Source organism: Gymnodraco acuticeps, unplaced genomic scaffold, assembly GCF_902827175.1.
Source record: "Gymnodraco acuticeps unplaced genomic scaffold, fGymAcu1.1, whole genome shotgun sequence".
In the NCBI taxonomy this organism is placed as follows: domain Eukaryota; kingdom Metazoa; phylum Chordata; class Actinopteri; order Perciformes; family Bathydraconidae; genus Gymnodraco; species Gymnodraco acuticeps.
In genome coordinates this window covers 102,767-126,687 of record NW_022990400.1, presented here as the reverse complement: position 1 = coordinate 126,687, position 23,921 = coordinate 102,767, and the positions used below count along the sequence as shown (strand labels likewise).

The following is a 23,921-nucleotide window of genomic DNA, read 5'->3' as shown; positions in this document are numbered from 1 at the left end:
CGACCCTATTTTGAAGCACATGAGCAACAAACTTCTGTTATTCTGAAGACAAATATATCAACAAGAGATTAATTAGTTCTACCATGTTGGAGAGACGTATTGGGTTTGCATTTGACAAACAAAATTGAACTCCAGTTCTGCTTTTCTTGGGGTGTGTAATTTACATGACCTAATGTGGAACTTCTTGTTTGACAATGTATCCTAACTGAAAGAACCCTTTACATTTCTCTTTCAACCGCATCACATGGTCTTCCTTAGTGGATGTAGTTTGTTCAATCGTCATTTACCCCACATACAACCTTATCACTGACCTAAGTCCTATATATAGAGCTCTTGATGGCAACGGAGGAAACTGCGCACTGCAACAAATACCTGGAAAAGCTAGAAGTGGACCTTGAATAACTGTTTTTGTGTGTGAGAGATTTAATACAAGTTTGGCTAATTTGACAACAGAAAATGTAATTTGCTTGACAAAGATTCTGATCCCTAGTATATTAAGCTGACCTTTCCACCATTACATTACTGTTTTAAAGTTACACATTAACATCTAAGTTAAAGAAGTTGGACCTTTTTTTCAAATGAGTATTTGTTTCTTTAACTTAACCACCGTTAACCAACTTGTCACATTAATTAAAAGCATTAAGTGTCCACCTCTCAGTTCCTTCCTCTATTTGCTTCTATGGATTTAATAACCTCACATTTCAACTCAATGATAATTGGAGATGAGAACAGTTTGTCCAGGATTTGTACCCCGAGGATGCTGAGATGCGGCAAGTTAACCTAATCAGTGCCGGAAATAAAGCAACTTTGACGTGAAAATAAAAGCACTCGGTTGCTATAGGCTTTAGTCACACACTTCCTAATTGACTAAAATAATTTCAGACAACCATGCAGTCATCACATTTTAAGGATTCGTTTTGCTGAAAATAGCAACGGCTTGAACATATATACACATAACTTACTAATAACTGTTAGCAATGGAAAATACCAAAATACGTAACATTCAGGCGTGTGACGCACTTACAAATCATTCGGCTTTTATTTTGTAGACCCCTGGACCGGAAACGCTAGCTTGTCACTGGGTACGATAAGTAAGTATATAAAACAGGCTTGACCGTCACGTACTACCGGCTGGCAGTGTTCAGAGGAGTCGGAAGAAGAGTGGGCAGGATTTCGGGTGACATTAAACTTATAAAATAGTCATAAACTAGCATTAAGCATGGCCAAGCCGCTGACCGACCAGGACAGGAGGAAGCAGATTTCTGTAAGGGGTCTGGCCGGAGTGGAAAACGTTACCGACCTAAAAACTAATTTCAACAGACACCTCCACTTCACCCTGGTGAAAGACCGAAATGTGGCCACCAAACGGGACTACTACTTTGCCCTTGCCAACACCGTCCGGGACTTCCTGGTGGGCCGCTGGATCCGGACGCAGCAGCATTATTATGAGAAAGACCCCAAAGTAAGATGCCGCAGTCCTGCACGTACACACACACGCACGCACACCACACACGCACGCACACAGCTGACATGAGAGCAGTGGGAGGGGATGCTCTGTGCTGCAGTAACAAAACTAGTGACTGTGTGAGTGTTCGCGTGCTCTTTCTTCTTTCTTCCTTTTATCCATTTATAGTAATACCCAGTGCTTTGTCTTCACGCATATTGAGTGAGTTTGAGAGCAGCGTGTGTTGAATCTGCACACTGACATGTCCTATGTATCAAAGCTGTCTGTTACATAATGTTCTGCTCGTGCATCTGCCATGATAACCTTTATCTGATGTGCGCCATCAGGACAATGCACGGCCTTGGTGCGTCAAATGTCTGCAACATAGTGATGTTTATAGGTAGTGGCACTATAGGTTGAGAAGACTCAACTGGTTGTTGAAATGTGTACAGTATTACGAAACGCCCTCCTTCCATTCATCCATCCTCGGTAACACACACTGCGCATCACAAAATGGCCTCACACTGGGATATGGGAATACCCTCAACAAAACCCACTGAGGTTCAGCCCCTCTGCAAAGGGCCCAGCTTCATTGTTACTGCTACAGGAGGCTGAATTAAAGTGCCCTCATCTGGTTATTAAATTATGCAAAAGCTGCACCAGTGCCAGTGTTGGAAGAAGAACACAGATCCTTTACTTAAGTACAAATACTATGATCTTAAAGTACTCTATTCCAATTACAAATTCTGTACAATGGCCCATTTCAGAATCATTTAAGGTACAGAAATATTCAAGTCTGTTTCAAGAGTAAAAGCACTTGTTGCAGAATGGATTATACTATTATGTTTATTATATTATTCAGTTTTTATACATGTAAGAGCATTATAGTATTGTATTTGGTCAATTTGGAGCAGTTTGTAATGTACGGTGTCATGAAAGGCACCCTTAAATAAAATGTATTATTAATATTATTAGTATTACATACTGTGTAGTTTAGCAGTACAGTACTGCATCAGTATATGCGTTTATGTACAAAGTAACTGAGTGTTAAAATAAATGCCTATAAAGAGACTTTAAATGCAAATACTCTATTAAAGTACAAACATGTCAAAGTAGTACTTATGTACAATAGCTGAGTAAATGTACTTAGTTACTTCCCACACACCCTGCTGCAGTGATCCGATGCCCTGTCTGGCTGGCACTTCACAATTAATCCACTGAAAGTCCTATGTTCAGTAATCCTGTCTGCTGCACGTCCTGTTGTTACAGCCTTTTGTGGTGCTGCCAGGCTTTTTTCATTGCTTCAAATAACTCTATTTAAAATTCCAGTTGTCATCCTGAAATGTCTCCAAATATGGGGACATTTGATTAAAAAGAACATTGAGTCTTGGCTCTGAACACTGGGCTCATGATTAACATCCTATCTGAAATGGCAGGTGATGCAGCCTGATGCAGAGACATGAGGAGACTTTTAAGAGGAAGAACATACATTCTAAAGAGAAGTCTGGTGTTAATGCGTATTTCTCTTGTCAACAAATCTCATTTAAATAAAAAAACTGATCTACTAATAATTATTGTGTCTCTCAGAGCCTGGTATATGTTATTCCTTTCTAAAACTATTAGATAAAAAAAACATCACTTAGCCCCCCCCCCCTCCCTGTTGCAGTGGTTGCACGTTCCTTCATTGAACACACTGCAGTTTATTTGGACATGCATACACTGTTGTGCACCTACAAGTACCCAGCAGAGCACCAATGGATTAATCCGCCACTGATTTTTTTAAATTGTAAGCTGTTTTCAATGTGCTAGCAGTGAAAATAGAATTATGCTGCATCATCCTATTAGAGGTTAAACGTCTCTGCCAGTTCTGGTGTTAATTGCAGTGTCACAGATAGAAGTGAAGTGATTAATTTATTAAGTACACATACTGTACCTGTTATACACAAAGCGTTCTGTCCTTAAAGTGAAGGCCTTTTAAGATTTGGAAGTAGAGACTCTCCCCTCTTATATAAACTAAACTGTTGTCTCTCCACCACATACTGTTTTGTGAGCTTTACATGACCCCCAGCATCAGTCAGCTGCAGTATTAGAAGTGTCACACGGCACAATGTCAGAGAGCCAAACATGTTTCACATGTCCACGTCCAGTATGCAGTTATATCTCTATTTATTCACTATCAGTGCTTATGGCGCCTGTGTTAACTCACTCTCTCAGCACTGTGAACAGACATTGTGCTGTGTCACATGTTTCAGGCAGAGCCATGTAATAGAAGAGTTACGACATCTCCGTTCACTCCAATGGACCAGTTTTTTACAGCAATGGCGGATCGTGGAGCCTCTCAATAGTTCCCCGGAAGTTAGTGGATCTGCGACTAGCAGTCTATGGTTGCAGCATAATAGACGTGATGGACTTTTGAAGGTAAGAAGATGTTTAAAGATTTATATTGCGGATATTATCAGAACATCTGAATCAAATTAACTACACATGTGTATTAAAGGATGTTAGTGGATTATCCCTTCAATCAGTATATTTAACGTTTACAGATAACAGATTAGCCTAGAATGCCGGATAAAGTTAGCAACACACGTTAACCTCAAACAGCCTATTAATCCGTTCCCCTAATGTTATTTCCTCCAACGTTGTGGAATTAGAGAAAAGGGGCTTCTTAACGTGCTTTTATCCGGGGTGGAGGGAGTTACATATTAGTTAAATATAACATTGGGGCGTGTGATTGTAGTGGGTGGAGGTGGTGAAATGAGGATATCCATTTTAGAGTTCAAGCTAGTATATTATAGTTAACGTTACACAATAATAAGGAAGAGAGCTATTTTTGTGATGCATCGCTATTGATATGGATTTAGAGTGCATATTTGAGACTTCTAAACAGTAAACAAAAACATAACTTATGGGTGAGTGTTTTTAGCAGAGCCATATCATGTCCTTGTGATTCTGTTGATTATTACCTGTCTGTATTATGTTGCAGCTCAGCTGATTTTGGATTGATGGCAAAGGGAGAGGGACTTAAGTGAGAGTGAAAACACAAGGTAAGTTTAAAATAGGTCAGCAATTTCCCATCCTATAGGTTGCTAGATGTATCTAACCCTTTCTCCTGTCTCCCTCTTTCAGCACAAGAACCCCACGGGGATTCAATGGAGCCTGAAGACCTGCAATGAGACCCTCACCCTGCACCTGAGTCTCAGCTCTCAGAGCTTTGCAAGCTTCTCCCTGTTCCTTATTTTTTATTAAACATACGTTAAGCTTCCCAATGGTGTGGTCTTCGTTTTGTGAAAAATATGATTACCTCACATATGTTGTTGCTGTTGTTGTCTTTTGTGATAGTTAAGTTGCTCCTGCTGACTTGAGCCAGCCATTCTTTCCTCCTCTCTGTGTCAGTGGGGAAGCCGTACATTCATACTCCTTTCTCTGAGCGATTGGAGCATCCCCCGGCAGCACAGCAAACCATGGGAGAGACTATATGCCGGACAACACGGAGGAAAAGGCACAGACAAACTGCATGCATGCTATTCAATGTTTATTGAATTCCATTTATTTACTGTCAGTTGACAATCATTGATAGGCACCTGCCGGTCTCCTGTCCTTTCTGAAAGTCATAAAGAAGACATTACTCATTTAGATTACTTATGTCCTCAATTACCAGGGGATTACTGAAACCACCATGAATTAAAGAAATTGTAGAAATGAATCTAATCTGAATTTTGAAACCTTCCTTCCCTCCCTCTAAATATATCAAACATTAGGAAGTGATGCTCCTGACTACCATTCAAGTTTAAGAAGATAATATTTGTTTTAAACTATTCAAAGCAATAAACAACAGCAACAGGCTCTGTAACCAAGGCAACGTTAGCCTAACATGTATATGTTAACAAGTAAGATAGCTGTTCACACTATGTATATTTTCTGCTATTTTAGATAGATAGATAGATCTTTATTTGTCATTGTACAGGTACAACGAAATTACAATAGACTCAAGGTGCCAACACGCAACAACAAGACAATATAAAAACAAGACAATATAAAAACAACAAGACACTATAAAAACAACAAGACAATATAAAAACAACAAGACACTATAAAAACAACAAGACAATATAAAAACAACAAGACACTATAAAAACAATAAATGGGACTTAAAAAAGACATGATAGGGAATATGTACATTTATGTCTATTTGTGATGTTTACATTTTCGATTGTTTAATTCTAGTCTTTTAACTGTCTTATGTACAATGCCTTGTCTTTTGCTGCTGCAAAGCAAACATTTCCCAAATTGGTATCAATAAAGTACTTCTTATTTTATCTTAATCCTCAAATATTAGCAAATTTAACTTTTTCAAATATTGATGTAACTACATACACACCGATATGTTGTATACATATTGCAAATCAAAACCTTTATTCACTACTTATTACCAAAAATCGTAGTTCTATCTCCGGTAATCATGCATTCAAATGTCCCACCACGAACTTCCGGGGAACTATTGAGTCTCCCTGAACCACGTGACGATCAAGCATTTTGGTCCTCCGCTGTCGTAACTCTTCTCTCTATATGGCGCTGGTTTCAGGGTTTGATCTACTTCCCTGTGAAGTGTGAGAGATATTGTTGGAGGAGCTTCCAGCAATAGCCCTGCCATTGTAGCCTCGGACAGCAGCTGTTGTTTGCTACTATAATGTTGCAGAGCCATCAGGGACACCAAATGGGGCGTGTGTGTTTTATTATTAGTAGCCTTTGTGCTGGAATTCGTGGTGTCCTCTATAGTGCTGTGTTTTGTGTATTTTCTTATCCTGACAAATTGTGGAAGAAACTCTAGATATCAAACTGGTAAAGCTTGAAATAATCTTAATTACTTTATTAATGCTTGGTAGCATGTGCATTTAATCCAGGTGTAACTAAAGTCTAATTTAAGTTTTGAACCTATTTTTTGTCATAAATCAATTTCTCCAAAGTAACTAAAGGTATTACATAAATGCATTGGAGTAAAATTACAAAGTAGCATAAAATAGAAATACTTAAAGGGGACCTATCATGCAAAATGCACTTTTGTACGTCTTTTATACATGAATATGTGTCCCCGGTGTGTCAGGGAACTCACCAAGTGTCAGAAAACACAACCCTCTCTCTTTTCCTCTATACCCAAATCTCTAAAAACGGGGCTGCAACGGAGCTGATACAGACTGATACAGATTTGAAATGTTTTGACGTCAGAAACGAGGAGCTCCGCCTATATGGGCAACTCTCCACATATCAGGAGGAGACAGCCACGGCCATTGCCGCTCGAAAGCGCTGTAGTACATATGCCAGGCCTGTAGGTGTAGTCTGCCACAAAAAGAGGTTCAGCCCTTGCAAAAACAGGGCTAAAAAATAGCAAATAGAGCGAAATAAGGCATGGCTAAAATGCATGATCTGTTTGGTATTTTGAAAAAAAAACTTTGCAGACATGTTTTATATAGGTATGTATGGCCCGACAATATATTGTTCAAATACAGCATGATAGGTCCACTTTAAGTAAAGTACAAGTACCTCCGAATCATTCATTAAAGGTGAGGTAGGTAAGTTTGAGAAACCGGCTCGAGATACACTTGTTGTTATATTCCATGGAATGCTCTTAACATCCCGATAGCAATGAATATCTGAAGTGCTTTGACAATAAATCCATAAAAACATCATCTGTGGAAGCCGTAATACTGTAAAAAGCACGACCAATCATCTGAGCCGGCTAAAGTAACTGGATGGCCTACCTGCCTGTCAGCCTTCCATCTGTGCACAAACTTATCTCGTGCCCTCATTGGTCATGTGCGCGTTCGTGTGTGTTGGAGGAGGAGCTCTGTGAGGAAGTGGCAGATTTTTTCCGGTTGTGTATTTTCAAATTCTAGTGCACTTGAGCCGGTTTGTCCAAAATTACCTACCTCACCTTTAATTATAGTACTTGAGTTGATGTAAAACTTTACACCACTGTCCAGCTGTATTTCTGGTTTAAATGTAAAGAAATCCAACATTAACAGGTTTTTCTCTTTGTTTCTCTGCAGCGTGTCTACTACCTCTCCCTGGAGTTCTACATGGGCCGGACTCTGCAGAACACCATGGTGAACCTGGCCTTGGAGAACGCCTGCGATGAAGCCACATACCAGGTTAGGCAAAGGACAAAAAGAACCCCATAAGAAACCCAAATGAGGGACTTTGCCAAACCAATAGCCCCTTATTATGAGAGTCACTCTATATGAGTTCACACACTCAGCTCCACAGTGATGGAGGGGAATAACAGGATGACAAAATGCTTCTCATAAAGTCATTTTACGATTTAAACTATACTGTATAGACACCCAGCCCTACACAGGAGCATTAGTGAGGGCCTACCCCGATGAGGAGTCAAATCCAGGTCATCCCAAAGGTGTTGGATGGGGTTAAGGTCCGGGCTCTGTGCAGACCAGTCAAGGTTTTTCACACATAACTGCAAATACTATTTATTTAAGGAGCTTGTCATGTTAAAACGAAGTAAAAGGAAAGACAATCTTGTAAAATATTGAATCCTGTAGCAATACTATTCCCTTACATGGGACTAAGAGGCTATAACTGTTATCTTCACAGGGGTGTCCATATGCTTTTATCTATTCAGTACTGTAAATGCAGAAATCTCCAGAAAACCATTGTCATGATCTGACAACCAGATTCTACATTTGTCTGAATTTTCTATGGGTATTAGACAGCCGACTTGAACTAGGAACCAGGAGATGATTCCTTTTTAAATGTACTCTCTGAGGCGATGAAGGTAACTGTAGTGTTAACAGCAGTGTGGTTGTGTCCTTCAGCTGGGTCTGGACATGGAGGAGCTGCAGGACATCGAGGAAGATGCCGGTCTAGGCAACGGTGGTCTGGGTCGCCTGGCTGGTGAGTTCCTGCCTCCTCCTGATTGGCTGCTGACAGACATTGATGTTTAGTGCTGTGGACAGCCTTGTCTCATCCAGCGCCCCCCCCTTGTTGTTTCCTCAGCTTGTTTCCTGGACTCCATGGCCTCTCTGGGTCTGGCTGCTTACGGATACGGCATCCGCTACGAATTCGGCATCTTCAATCAGAAGATTGTTGACGGCTGGCAGGTAGGTCCAAGTTATGGTGCTCTGTTTGATTGAATCTATGTTGCTTAAGATTGTAATCTAGTGGAACAAAAAGGTAATTTAAAACTCAAATGTATGGAATGAACACAAATGCACATCAGAATAAGCACTTTCTTGAACCCAATGCCAAACTGTGGTTGCCAATTGGTGGGGAATTTTTGGTGGACCCAAAGTGACCTTTACAGCTGCTGGTTGCATCAGCTGTGACAATGGGTGTTTCTCAATCTCGGGTAAAGCTGCTCCAGAGCCACTATTTTAAGCATACTACGTCATCGAGTGCCGCCGAAGTACTGTTCCAATGTCCAGCATACTTGGAATTCTACCGAGCCCGGCGTACTTCGTAGCGAGACATTTCGAGGCTGCACATGTGTAGACTTCGCGGTCTTAAAATCCCCACAATGCTTTGCGCACGGACCAATTTCCCCAAATCTGTGGCGGAAAATGTAAGGCGGGGCCTCTCATATGACGCACACCTGCACACTTGCTGGCCTGTTCCACTCTTCGTTTTCCGAATGCCAGGAAGTATTCTTGCCTCGCTTCTGAAGCAAGTGACTCAGAAGACATGTGCTACCAAGCAAGCGTACTCGACATTGAGAAACACCCACTAAATGTGCATACATCCACACGTTTGGGCTGTGCAAACCCACACCAATGAAAAACGAACTCCTTAATACCATGATACTTTAAAAAGTCCTACAAAAACCTGTTCTTGAGTGATCGAAGTGGGCGGGGCAAACATGTAGGGGGAGGGGAAGTCTCATGTATAAAATAAGAGTGCAATAATGCCTCCTACTGGAGTTTACGACAAACAGTTCTCAAGTCTGGCCACGGTACATTCATTTTTGTTATTGGCTGCTCTCACTGCCAGATCCCATTTGAGCTAACTGTCATGACAGACACATTTCGGTGACAAGCCAAAATACAAAAAGTCCTGATTTTTCTTAATGTACAAAAAGAAAAAGTACTCATTATGTAAAATGGCCCATTTCAGATTAATATGAATAGTATTATCAGCTAAATGTACGTTAAGTATCCGAAGTTAAAGTACTCATTATGCAGAATACATTTTTTTAAATTATATTATCATGTTTTATACATGTAAGAGCGTTTTAGTATTGTAGTTGGTCAATATGGACTACATTTTAAATACATAAGATACCAGATTGGTAGTACAGTACTGCATTACATCATATCAGCATATCATGTGTTTTTATCTACAAAGTAACTGAGGGTTAAATAAATGTAGTGGAGTAATTTGCCTCTGAATTGTACTGGAGTAGAAGTATAAAGTAGCTTTTAAATAAGTAAAATATAAGTATGCCAAAAAGGTATTTAACTACAATACTTGAGTAAATGTACTTAGTTACTTTCCCCCCCTGACCCTAAGAAACTGTTATGTAGCACATATCCATGACTATTGTGTGGTGTAGTATGTCCTGTTTCACAACAATAATACCACAGCGTCGTGTCTCCACAGGTGGAGGAGGCTGATGATTGGCTGCGTTACGGGAACCCCTGGGAGAAGGCCCGCCCCGAGTACATGCGTCCGGTCCATTACTACGGACGAGTGGAACACACCGCTGAAGGAGTGAAGTGGGTGGACACGCAGGTCAGTCAGTGGAAACACACACCAGAACTAACCTTTCATTGAAAATGTAAAGGGCTCAGGGAATTAAATGCAACTCTCATGTGATGGATATAATGCTGTCTGATTTCATATGTACTATCATTTGAACAGATTCAAAGTTATTAATTAGTTTAACGATAAATTATAATTTTGTATTCAAAATAATAGTAAATACTCTGTTACAAGTAAAAGTCCTGCATTCAAAATGTTTCTCAAGTGAAAGTAGAAAAGTATTTTCATCAAAATATAGTTAAAGTACCAAAAGTAAAAGTAGTCACTGTGCAGATTGGTCCATTTCAGAATAATATATATGATTTTGAGTTTTATAATTGTTGATGCATTAAAGTGTACAAATTGAAGTAAAGTAACAAGTACCTCAAAATTGTACTTGAGTACAGTAGATGAGTAAATGTACTTGGTTACTTTACACCACTGGAAGATATACAGTGAGCAGTACATTTAACAGTAAACGCAAAATGAAGAAAAATAAAGGTTAATTAAAAAATAATGGGTGCCGACTGTCATCTTTGTAAAGATTTAGTAACCAAGTATCGCATCCAAGAGGAAGCTAAGGCCCAACAGAAACCAATCCTTCTCATTGTACTAATGAACAATAACCAGTGTATTTAATATATTATTGTGATTCAGGTGGTTCTGGCCCTCCCCTATGACACCCCAGTCCCCGGCTACAGGAACAACATCGTGAACACCATGAGGCTGTGGTCTGCTAAAGCCCCCTGTGACTTCAACCTCAAAGATTGTTAGTATGGTCATCTGTTCGGTTCCTCATTGACAAACAGTAAATACATGAACATCCACTAAATATGAATCCAAACTTTGTCCTGCAGTTAATGTTGGCGGCTACATTCAGGCAGTGCTGGACAGGAACCTGGCTGAGAACATCTCCAGGGTTCTCTACCCCAACGACAATGTGAGTGGATCCAACCGTTTGGCTAATTCACTTTAATCCAATGTAGGGGCTTATTTGTATGACTCCTATCTTTGATCCCATTATGCTCACAAGTACAAATACTATGGTCTTTAAAGACTTCATTTGAATTAAAAGTCCTGAATTAAAAACGTTACTTGAGTAGAAGTACAGAAGTATTATCAGCCAAAAAATACTATTTCTAAACTGAAGTACAAGTTTGTCAAAAGTGTACTTGAGTACCCGAGTAAATGTACTTGGTTACATTCCACCACTGTCATCAGTCAGATGATCAAGTCAACAGTTTATCCAGATATCTAACCCTATTTAAATGAAAGTAAGCACATAACTGAAATGTTGCTCAGAATACCTCATTTCACAGGAAAACTGTGTAGCTCTAGAATCACAATCAGAAACATTTATTGCCAGGTAGGGTCACACATACGAGCAATTGGACTTGATGTCATGGTACAGACATCAAATATAAAACAAAAAATCTTTAAGGACACCGTAATAAAATAGTTAAATAGCAATAACATAAAGCAGTAATTTACATGGAAATAGAATGCTATGAATGAATTATAGGATATGAAATATGAAACAAGAAATATGTGCAGTAAGCAATATTTGAACATTGTGTGCATTAATGTAATGCGTATAGAGTCTGTGTTGTGGCTGAGGTAAGTGTCAGTGCGGGGCCTTGTTTAAGAGGCCGGTAGCGGAGGGGAAGAAACTGTTCAGCTGGAGAGAGGTTCTGGTCCTGATGGAGCGCACCCTCCTGCCAGAGGGGAGGGGGCTGAACAGTGAACTAGAGGAAGAAAGCCCTAATCAAGCAGCTTTAACTTAATTATTCAGACAGTCTCTTTCTCCAGCGCAGTGTTTATAGGATAAAAATGGCAGCACTTTCAGGCATTTGACAGTTTTCCTGTTTGGCCTCCAGTTCTTTGAAGGGAAGGAGCTGCGTCTGAAGCAGGAGTACTTTGTCGTCGCGGCAACTCTTCAAGACATCATCCGTCGATTCAAAGCCTCCAAGTTTGGCTCCACAGAGTTTGTGCGACTAGACCTTTCTACGCTGCCAGAAAAGGTGAGCAGTTAGAGAGGATGACCTCAGCTCTTTACCAGGATGGAGGGCAACAGATGTAGTAATCTGTGGACCTATTTTCTTGTGTTCCTTTGCATTACTATGTATATATAAAAAAGTTAACATTACCACCTTTTTAATAAAAAAAAGATCAGATTGCAGGTTTCCAACTCTGCTAAATGGTTGCAAATTCACTCTAAAATTCACTTAAACTTGCAATATGCTGTTTTCTTTATCCCTGCCTTACATTACCACACATCTTGTGACCTTTGCACGTTCCCATGACTTTTTCTGACACTTTAAAGTCTGAACAGCTGCCCCAGTTAAAAAATATCATGCACTGTGTGCATATTCTTTCATTATAATGTGTTGTATTCTTATAGTATTTCCCTTTTGGTATGTTGATAGCTCTTTGAGACATTTTTCATAATAGTTTACACAAGAGATTCTATTATATTTCTATATTTGCTCTCATTTTACATTTTAATTTTTTTTACTGTGATAAAAGAGGGTTGAATATTGGTGTTGTATGGCTGCAATATGAGTCTAATATATGTACTAATAGTGTAAAATCAGTAATATATTAATGTAATACAGGTGTATTAATGTGTATTATGGGTGTAATAACAGTGTTATATGAGTGTAATAGGGGTGTATAACAAACAGTGTAATGAGTGTAATACGGGTCTAATGGCAGTGTAACATGGGGAAATTAAGGGTGCGATATAAGGGCAATGTAGAAAATAGCCATCAATTAAATTTACAAACTATTAATTTGATCGTACATAAATAGTTTGCACTAGATCGCACTTTAAGGGTTAAACATTTTGTGCGATAAACGATGTGGCAATAAACATGATTGTGACTCTGTTGTGCAGGTAGCCATTCAGCTGAATGACACCCACCCTGCTCTGGCCATCCCTGAGCTGATGAGGACCCTGGTGGACATTGAGAAACTGGACTGGGACAAGGTATACTTACTTTCAGCAGAGTGTGACACACAGGCGTCAGCATGGCTCAAATAGAGAGCCTGTTACTGCCTGGTAACACGGCCCTTCCTGCAAAAACTGTAACTGCTGCAGTCTAACTGAATTGTGCTGTGGTCACTTGTGTCGCAATTCTGTCTCTTTGCATCCTTCAACACTAACAATGACTCAGCAGCAGGGTGAACACTGCAGATAGACAGTGAAGTTAAATCATACACTGGGCAGAATGTAAGCAAGTAAACCGACTAATATAGGATAATTTTTTCAAAAAGAACACTGTAATTTTACACATAAATATAACATTGTTTTCTGTATTTGCCCAAGGTAATGCACATATTGTCATGTTTACTCGTTCAGTGGTATATGTGTGATAATGTGAGATCTCTTTGTGCAGGCCTGGGACATCGTGGTTCGTACCTGTGCCTACACCAACCACACCGTCCTGCCTGAAGCCCTGGAGCGCTGGCCCGTCGACCTCTTCCATAACCTGCTGCCCCGGCACCTGGAGATCATCTACGAGATCAACAGCCGGCACCTGGAGGTACAAAGGATGCTAGACTTAGATATCTGAGAATTTTAGGCTTTTACGTAATGCCCTCACCTACACAAATCAAAGAATATCAGAAAAATACAACATAGCAAGTTAAATATATTAAAAAAAACAAGAGAGTATAGATGACGAAAATATGAGAAGTCATAATGTAATATGTCTAAAATATCAGAAAAAAATGTTGAAAAACAGTCTTGGTATAGTATGTATAACATATAAAAATATATATATATAGTATGTAAAAAAAATAAAACGGCATAGGATATTATGTGATATGTCAGGCATAGCGATATGTCGAAAAAAACAATGCAGTATAGTATTTCAAAACTATCAGAAAACGCTATATAGTATGTCGAAATGCATTTCTTTCATAAATAATTCCTATTAAAAAAAACTGTGAATTATGGAAATACATTCATATTGATCTGTGTCTTCTGGATGTGCAAATAGCCAGCTGTTTAATAACATTTGAATTAAACATGCATAACTTGTACATCTGCTGAGACGTCTCTTTCCTCCCCCTTCAGCGTATTGGCAAGCTTTACCCTGGAGACCTGGACCGCCTGCGGAGGATGTCCCTGATAGAGGAAGTGGACGGCAAGAAAATCAACATGGCGCACCTGTGCATTGTGGGATCTCACGCTGTCAACGGAGTGGCCCGCATCCACTCTGAGATCATCAAAGCCACTGTGTAAGAAACCCTCATCTCTCCTCTCGTGTTTGTGTCTATGACATTAACGCTAGGAAGCATCCGGTTTATTTGTATCTGACATGACCAGTGGTGCTAGAAGTACCCAAACTCAACTTAAAGGTCTCCTATTATACTCTTTTCAACATTATATTACAGGTCTCGGATATATATAATACATGTCTCCGAAGGATTTGGCTGAAACACCGAACAGATCATTGTAGCATCCCATAATCCCCTCTCTTTTAGCCCTGTTCCAAAAGTGCTGATTCTCTGTCTGTAGCTTTAAATGCTAGTGAGTTGCTGCTGCTGGCCACGCCCCTCTTGAAGTTCAAGTTTCGATCCTAAACTTATACAATGATGTTTTAAAACTAAAAATAAGTATTTGAAAAGTTTATTCAGGTTGAATAATATTTTGATTCAGTTCATGTTTTATACATTTAGGCTACCAGATGTATGCTATTCCAGACTATTTATTGAAGACGGCTTACATTTCCTTCCTGTGCGCTGGTGCCAGCCATGTGACCGGCAGGTTTATAAAGAAAGATGCTAAATCAAAATAATATTCAAGCTGGAAAAACCTTTGAATATTTATTTATTTAAATACATCATTGTTTTTAAAAGTGCAGGATTAAAAGTTGAACTTTCAAGTACTTTTTGAATGATCAAAAACTTTTGGCCCAGATTTTGCTCCATAGAAATACTGATGCTAATTGTGATGGAAACTTCTGAAGCAAGTGGAAACAGGACTCGGAGAGACACGAGGAGAGCAGGAACTTTGATGGCAAACACTGACGGTTTATTTGGAGTTACGGCCGGAGAATTGACAAAACAGGTTGTGTGTCACGAGGTGACACAGCGAATGTCAAACCAATTCTGAAGAACTCTTCTGTAGTTCGAGGTTTTAACTAGTTCAGAGTGTAATAATCAACATTCTTCATCAGTGAGACTAAACAAATATGGACCCTGAATCTAACTAGAGCTCTCGTCCATAGAAAATAATGTGTGGTAGTGAACCTACGTTCCAGAAAAGAAGGGCCTCTAGATGTCCCTGAACTATCTCATGTCAGCTTGTGCTCGGTCATAAGCTGGCAACAACAATGCGCCCAATCTGCCCCTCCTTAAGAGAGATAGCAGCAATACCCAAGGCCGTAGACTTATGCCATGGAGACAGTGAAAGGAGAAAATTATGAACTGTGTCAAAGGTTGAATACCTAAACAAATGATTTCCTAACTGCTAATAAGTGTGGCTCTTCTCCTCAGGTTCAAGGACTTCTACGAGTCAGACCCTGAAAAGTTTCAGAATAAGACCAACGGCATCACTCCGCGACGCTGGCTGGTCATGTGCAACCCCGGCCTGGCTGAGGTCATCGCAGAGGTGTGTGTGTTTCTGTCAATACACACAAGTGAGGGCAGTTATTTCAGGAGTACAGGTTCCTGGAAGTGAAGTCCTGTTTATTTTCTGCATAGACAACAAAGGTGGGGTAGGTAAGTTTGAGAAACCGGCTCGAGATACACTTTTTGTTATATTCCATGGAATGCTCTTAACATCCCGATAGCAATGAATATCTGAAGTGCTTTGACAAAAAATCCATAAAAAAATGTCATCTGTGGAAGCCGTAATACTGTAAAAAGCACGACCAATCATCTGAGCCGGCCCGGCTAAAGTAACTGGATGGCCTACCTGCCTGTCAGCCTTCCATCTGTGCACAAACTTATCTCGTGCCCTCATTGGTCATGTGCGCGTTCGTGTGTGTTGGAGGAGGGGCTCTGTCAGGAAGTGGCAGATTTTTTCCGGTTGTGTATTTTCAAATTCTAGCGCACTCGAGCTGGTTTCTCCAAAATTACCTAACTCACCTTTAACTAATGGACATTTGGAGCACATCCAAAGCTCAGATGTATGTGTTATTTACACTGCAGATTGACTCTATGGTATCCTGCCAAATAATAATGTTATAATCTTTTTATGTAGAGGATTGGTGAGGAATACATCCGTGACTTGGACCAGCTGAAGACGCTTCTGGAATTTGTGGACGATGACACCTTCATTCGAGATGTTGCCAAAGTCAAACAGGTAAGATAATAATAATAATACATGGTATTTATATAGCGCTTTTCCTGGTGCTCAAATACTCTTTACAAGCAAGTAAAGAAAAAACAAAAAACAAAATAAATACAAATACTTAGCCAGGTGGAGGAGGGGCAGGTGGGTAGAGGATTAGAAGTTGAAGGCAAGAGTGAGAAGGTGAGTTTTGCGGCCTTTTTTTGAATGATGTAAGAGTTTAGTAGATTAAAGAGAGGGTGGTGTCGAGGATGATGCCAAGGTTATTACGCAAGTTGAGGGGTTGAAAATGGAGCCGTGATGTTATGTCCTGGGTTGAGCGGGTAAGTCAGTTTGAGCCGATGATGATGATAAGTTCTGATTTGTCGCAGTTGAGTTAAGAAAATAGTTTTACATCCATATTTTAATGTCTGATGGTGTGTTGGGAGTGTGTGGTTGTACATAGATTTTGTTTAGAGGTAGAGCTTGGTGTCATCGGCATAAATGTGGAATTAGAGTTGGTGGTGAAGGAGTCCAAGTGGGATTATGTCGTTGATGAAGAGCAGGGGACCAAGTACAGAGCCCTGGGGGACACCGTGGGTGACTGAGGCGGAAAGTCTGTCGGAGAGATATGATTTAAACCAGGAGAGAGCGAGGAGGAGGAGACGTTTGTGTAACTAAAGAAAAGTGATTATGTTCCTGTCTTTTGTTTGTTTCTGATCACTCCCTCTGTTTGTCATCAACTTGTAGGAGAACAAGATGAAGTTTTCTGCCTATCTTGAAGAGCACTACAAGGTGAAGATCAACCCCAACTCCATGTTTGATGTTCAGGTGAAGAGGATCCACGAGTACAAGAGACAGCTGCTCAACTGCCTGCACATCATCACGCTGTACAACCGTGGGTGCTTTTTACTTTAGCTGGCCGCTTATTGTAAATAAACTTGGATTCAGAGGTAAAACAAAAGCTTTTGTTTTTTATCAGGAATCAAGAAGGATCCCAAGAAGTCATGGACCCCCAGGACTATCATGATTGGAGGAAAGGTGAGGGGTGTTAAAGGTGGTACATTGCATTTGTTTTCTATTTTTAGTCCATGGATGGATAACTGGTCTACTAGGCACAGGCCAAAAAGACCATAAAAAGTCCACAAAGAAACATAAAACTAAAACAAAGAGACAAAACGACTGCACAACATGTCTTAGCCCCACGTGCCCGGTTTCGGGGCCGAAATCGCGTCATTTGCAGGAAACAACGTCTAAGGAACCTTAATATTTAATAAACGATGAATATTTTATATCCATATAACGGGAAAAACTAATTTAACTGATCTTTTTCATTTTTTTCTCTCAAAAAAAACACACAATGCTAACACTGAACTTCTGAATTAGCCCCGAGCGAAAAATGCTAACCTATTACTGCACCGAAAATCACTCCTAGCTCCCTTATTACTTATCCTAGCTGCACATCCAACACATCGTTTATGATCGTAAAGACACAGAATCTAACGGTGCCCACCTCAACACTGAAAGATACAAACTCGCGACATTATCAACAAAAACGTACATCAAAACATGTGGCGCTAGGTAGCCTAAAACGCTAACATGGCTTACCTTGGTCTTTGTCTGGTCAAAACTGGTCTTCAATGGCATTAAAACAATAAAAACGATGATGTAGTTAATCCATAGTTAATATCCAATGTGTCTGTGTCCCCTTTGAAATGTTCTGATAATCTATAAGCAATAAAACTGCAATTCCGTTTTCAAATATCAGAGCAGGGAGATCCTACGCTCTGTAGCAAGATTGCATGCGCAAAGACGCCACCTTTTCTTTTAACATGAGTGTGTGCGGGACGATTTCCCTTCGATTATATTGGCTCTAACGGTCAGAAAGAGATGTCACATGTCAAAATCGAACAAGGGGGGCCAGAGATAAGGAAAATCCACCCAAATGGCCCCAGAAGAGGTTTTTTTTGCTAAATCTCTCTAAAAAGGTCAAATGTCACTTGTTTTGCATCAATCTTGATACAGGGTGCTTATTATATGTTGTACTTTGGATTCCTAAAGCTTTTAGTCTACTAACCCATCATCCAAGGGTAGTTTTCACTATAAGTACAACATATTTTTTGGACGGACACTATAATTTACAGTTTTTCACAATGTTCAATCTGAATTTTCTTTAAAATAAAAAACATCTATATTGATTCTGACTTTTCTACATCCAACTCACAGGTTTATCATTACTTTGAGAAAAAAGATTATTAATTTATGGTCATTTGTTCTGGGAGTGTCATTTTCGTGCCTGAAACCTGAAAAACAGGCTTGGGGCTTAAGAGGTAGACGCAAAAGGACTCTATAGGTGGTTAAAACCAAGTACAAAAATGGGCAAGTTAGAATCAAACATATTTTATGTCTCCAGAATTATTTAAAGTTTGGAAATATCGTCTCAAATTTATTTTGGACAAGATAAGGACATATGAAACAAGACATTTCTCATCAATATACAGGTGTGTTCGTACATTTGGATGTTGTAATAATGATTTGATAGTCTTTATCTGAAACGGGCATAGCAAGTCGTAGTTCATAATTGCTTCATTCCGTAAGTTTCTTCACCAATTGTTTCTCAATAAGACACATTTTACAATATGCACACACACCAAGCATTCTCTTAAAACAGTTTTTGGATTAGTCATACATTTAGTGTAATGTGGACTGATCATTATAGAGAAATGTCTGAATTTAAATTTAAAGTTTTAGCTGCTAAATGTGTTGCTGTTATTATCTACTAATTAGACTTAATCATACGTATAATGCTAAATATTCAGCCAAACAACAAACAGATCATTTCTCCTCCCCACCCTGAAAATATCGTTGATACATGGAGTATACTTCAGCCTGGTTTTATTCAGTGTTTCTGAAGATGATCTGCTGTGTGTCCAGGCGGCTCCAGGTTACCACACTGCTAAGATGATCATCAAGCTGATCACATCCATCGGAGACATTGTGAATAACGACCCTGTGGTGGGAGATCTCCTCAAAGTCATCTACCTGGAGAACTACCGCGTCACTCTGGCTGAGAAGGGTAACAAATACTTAAGGGCTTAGAGCGGGGGTGTCAAACATATGGGATGACTTAGCAAAGTGTACAAATTACAGAAATGAACTGCAATTTTCACAACTTTCATATATTTTGTATGTGTACATGTTATCTACAAGGCAGGGTGATAACCAAACCTTCTTCCTTAATAGTTCCCACTGTAGTCTGTATGGCGGTGTGTCAGGATTACTACACAGATACTTTTAATATCATTTCTATAAAGTAAAATACTGTTCAGTTCCAGATACCAGTGACTAAATGTTTCTGTAGAGACACTGTGACCTGTGAGTTGTAATGCACACGTATGTGTAAATGATAAACTGAGGCATAATATGGTTGAATTTGCACTTATTGGTTTGTAAAACTATCGTTCATTAAATGTGAACATTTTCACAATGTACTTTTTTGCACTCAAACAAAGGGAACAATGTGGAGATGTGGTTACTTAGAGGTTATTATGCGATGATCTTACTGCTCCGGCCCATTTGAGATCAAATTGGGCTGTATGTGGCCCCTGAACTAAAATGAGTCTTTACTGTAGTAGAACTTAGAGAGTAAAAGTGGAATTTCAAACCTCCTGTCTGCAGTCATCCCAGCGTCCGACCTGTCGGAGCAGATCTCCACAGCCGGCACCGAGGCCTCTGGCACCGGGAACATGAAGTTCATGCTGAACGGGGCTCTCACCATCGGCACCATGGATGGAGCCAACGTGGAGATGGCAGAGGAAGCTGGAGAGGAGAACCTCTTCATCTTCGGCATGAGGGTGGCAGATGTGGAGGCCATGGACAAGATTGGGTGAGCTTTCAACCAAAAAAATATGAATGCTGCACCTGCACATTTTATAACGGTATTAAAATGTATTTATCTTTGTCTGTCTTTGAAATGCACTTAAAACAACACTTGTTAAGCAAATGGAATGGCTGTGTACACTGTGTACTCACTTTCCTCTGAAATGCAGTATGTTTTTGGGCTGTAATGTTTCGGTAACAATACGTGAACTCTCAATTCTATATGTATTAATGATATATGTTGTTCATATTTTATGTTTGTATTGTCTGGGCCCCTGTTCTCAAGCTTCCTATAGCTTATTGGGGTGTCCTGTTTCACATGAGTCCTTTATGTCTCATGATTGTACCTGTATTTTTATTTAAAAAACGTCCAAATGTGCCCATGATGTGATGAATATCTTTTCTCCACAGTTATGACGCTGCGTCGTACTACAACCGTCTCCCCGAGCTGAAGCAGGCCATGGACCAGATCTCCGGGGGCTTCTTCAGCCCCGGCCAGCCTGACCTCTTCAGAGACCTGGTCAACATGCTGATGCAGCACGACAGGTGGGAGGCCACTGCTGACACTGGCGACTCAGCACTTTGTCTGTGCTGACACACGGGCTACCTGTCAGCCCACAGCCATGCAGAGTCATCAATGTATCACTGTCACTGCCTCATGAGAGGGAAGGAGGTGTTGGATTTGACTCTGTGAAGCAAGTCATCATCATCTCCTAAAGTCAACTGGCTCTCATGAATGCAAAGGCCCTATAAGACTGATTTTAAACCGTGTTGTTCCCGTCATTAAAGAGATGGTTTTAAGTGGGGCTATGTGAGATGCTTACCTCATAGTTAGAGTAATAACAACACATCTAAACTATCCCTTTTAATGTCTCAAATAAACAAAGTATTAATTCTGTCTTTTTTTTTGCAGGTTCAAGGTGTTTGCAGACTATGAAGCCTACATCAAAACTCAAGACAGAGTCAGCACTCTCTACAAGGTCAGTGTATCAGCAAGAGGAGATCAAGTCTAAATGTATTTGTTCTTAAGTAGCAAAAAGAATCTTGGTGCATTCACCTTTTATGAACATCTGTTTGTTTCTGCTTTACTTCCATATTATATATTCCATATTCAATGCTTGACTGCAGCATATTGTACTTGTATACTGCCATCTGATTTATATTGTGTATATGTGAAACTGAACCATTATATATGTTGAGGACACAAGCATACTTTTACAACTACTGTGTCATTCAACCTGCAGTGCCACAGAACAGTATATCGGAATAAAACACAATATATTGCACACATTTATAAAAAAAAATACAATTAGCTAACTATACACATTATTATGATATTACATTTCAATTTGAAAGCAATAATAATAATAAATTATAACATACGTATTGTATTATCCTCTAGCCTTAGTGTATTTAAAGTAAGAGTTACCTTGTTCTATATTATTTTGTTCTAAACTACCCTACTATTTCTCAGGATTTAAATGAGGTATATCTTATTTGACATCTCTACCTTTCCTCTTTCAGGACCCTAAAGCGTGGACCAAGATGGTGATCCATAACATCGCGGGCTGTGGAAAATTCTCCAGCGACCGCACCATTTCCCAGTATGCCCGTGAGATCTGGGGCATGGAGCCCAGCCTGGAGAAGATTGCTGCCCCCGACGACCCCCGCTAAACCTCAGCAGCCCCCTCCTCCTCCTGTAGCTCACTGCGGTCCAACCACTGGAGAAAACCCCTGTAGCTTTTCACTTGTGGCATTATTTCCTTACATTATCGCCCCATAAATAACCGCTATCACTCCCAGTTGATCTTGCAGTAGCATGTTTTGAAGTGGGTTTTTTCCATCTGTATTTTCTCTGTGTACCAGCAACGCATATTGTCACTGTTGGGTAAAGTAACCTTTATCTCTATATAAGCCTATCAGCCAGATTACATCATGGGATTTTTCTTGGGCACTGTAACAAAATAAATAATAATATATTAATGATTTTGCTCCAACAATCCTCCCATTATCCAAAATGTCCAACTAATGTTTGGAAATAGGTCAAAACATCAAGAGCTGAGACCTTTAGAATGCTTTAACAAATACTGGGATTAGGTCTTTAACCAAACAATGATTTTAACCTTTATTCTAACTACATATTTTTCTACTTTGATCTGAACAAACCTCAGCACTGTTATGCTTTCAAACCAGCAAATGTCTTCCACCATGACGGAGAGAAGTGACACTTAGGGGTTAATGAAGGGACCTGTGACAGGGTGGTGCTGGTCTCCATCTTACCGCAGATTAACATCATTATTATATTCAAAGACTCCGTCCGGTTATGTTTCATGGTGTTTGTTGAATATATCTGTGTATCCATCCGTCCTGTGTCTCAGCATGTTTATGTCTGTCTCTTCCTAAAAGTGTTAGAAATTAACAAAGCCTTCTCTGCCTAAAATCTAAGTGACTGAATTCATCTTGAAAATGTGTGTGTTCTGTAATGTACTGTAGTTGTGTATGTGTGTATGTATACCATACTTTAGTCCAAGACACTGGGTACCGGCTCCATTGATGTAATGTAACAGCATATATTCCTCCTCAAGCTACTGCATATGAGCTGTGGTGCTGTAGACTGCAGAAAGCCCATACACCTAACATTTCACTAGAAGACCATGCTTTTCTTTTCTTTTTGTCAATAAATGACAAAACTATCAACAGCTCAGACGTTTCGTTTCATTTAGCTACTCAGTGTTGACACATCAAAATAACATTCAGAATCAGAAATCCTTTTAGTCCGCAGTTAGAGCATTACTTTAAAAGTGACAGATAAAAGGCAACACAAAAGAATAATCTAACATATAGAGATAAGATTGCATTAATACAATATAAAGACATATAAGTAGTGTACATATATATGGTTAAGAATAAGTTCACTTAGCACTAAAAAGGCAATTGACAAAAAAAGGTGTTGATTTCCCTCTATGAATTAGTTGCGGTGGGAGGAACAGGAGAAAAAACAATGTGCTTTTTGAGATTAATTTCTTTGGAAGAAATTATCCTAGCACAGGGGACAAAACTAATTACATTTAGAAAATGTGTCACCAGAATGTATTTTCTGTATGTAAAGCCTCTCAGGCCTCCATAGTTAAATGAAAAGTCCTTCCCTCCTTTTGGATGATACATTAACCAGATATTTCTACAGCAGCTTTCATAGGAATGTCACATCTAGACTTTTTCAAATCAGTCTCCTCCAGGAAAGCTTTACTGATGAAGCACATGCTGATGTAATATCAGAAATGGCAGAAAGAGAAGGTCCAGAGAGACATCTGTACACTGTAAGAGAGTGAATGTGTAGTGTACCAGCAGGGGGCAGTCGAGATCCTGGTCTGCTTTTTAGAATGGAAGGTGTAATACAGGGTTCATTTTCAGATCAAACCCTTAAAGGTGGGGTAGGTACATTTGAGAAACCAGCTCGAGATCGCTAGAATTTGAAAATACACAACCGGAGAAAATCTGCCACTTCCTCACAGAGCCCTTCCTCCAACACACACGAACGCGCACATGACCAATGAGGGCACGAGATAAGTT

At 39.7% G+C, this 23,921-nt stretch overlaps 1 protein-coding gene across 1 annotated transcript; it reads left to right on the top strand.

Annotated features, from left to right (window-relative positions):
- The first annotated feature begins 1,097 nt into the window (after window positions 1-1,097).
- On the top strand, window positions 1,098-23,054 carry LOC117551783 (glycogen phosphorylase, muscle form-like). The gene is made up of 20 exons (XM_034224822.1): window positions 1,098-1,462; window positions 7,489-7,590; window positions 8,269-8,347; window positions 8,450-8,553; window positions 10,049-10,180; window positions 10,847-10,958; window positions 11,047-11,129; window positions 12,067-12,210; window positions 13,086-13,178; window positions 13,588-13,734; window positions 14,271-14,434; window positions 15,695-15,809; window positions 16,404-16,505; window positions 17,223-17,370; window positions 17,455-17,513; window positions 19,407-19,548; window positions 20,151-20,358; window positions 20,763-20,897; window positions 21,265-21,331; window positions 21,876-23,054. The coding sequence occupies exons 1-20, from the start codon at window positions 1,220-1,222 to the stop codon at window positions 22,023-22,025; spliced, it is 2,529 nt and encodes an 842-aa protein (XP_034080713.1). The 5' UTR covers window positions 1,098-1,219; the 3' UTR covers window positions 22,026-23,054.
- Window positions 23,055-23,921: the final 867 nt, after the last annotated feature.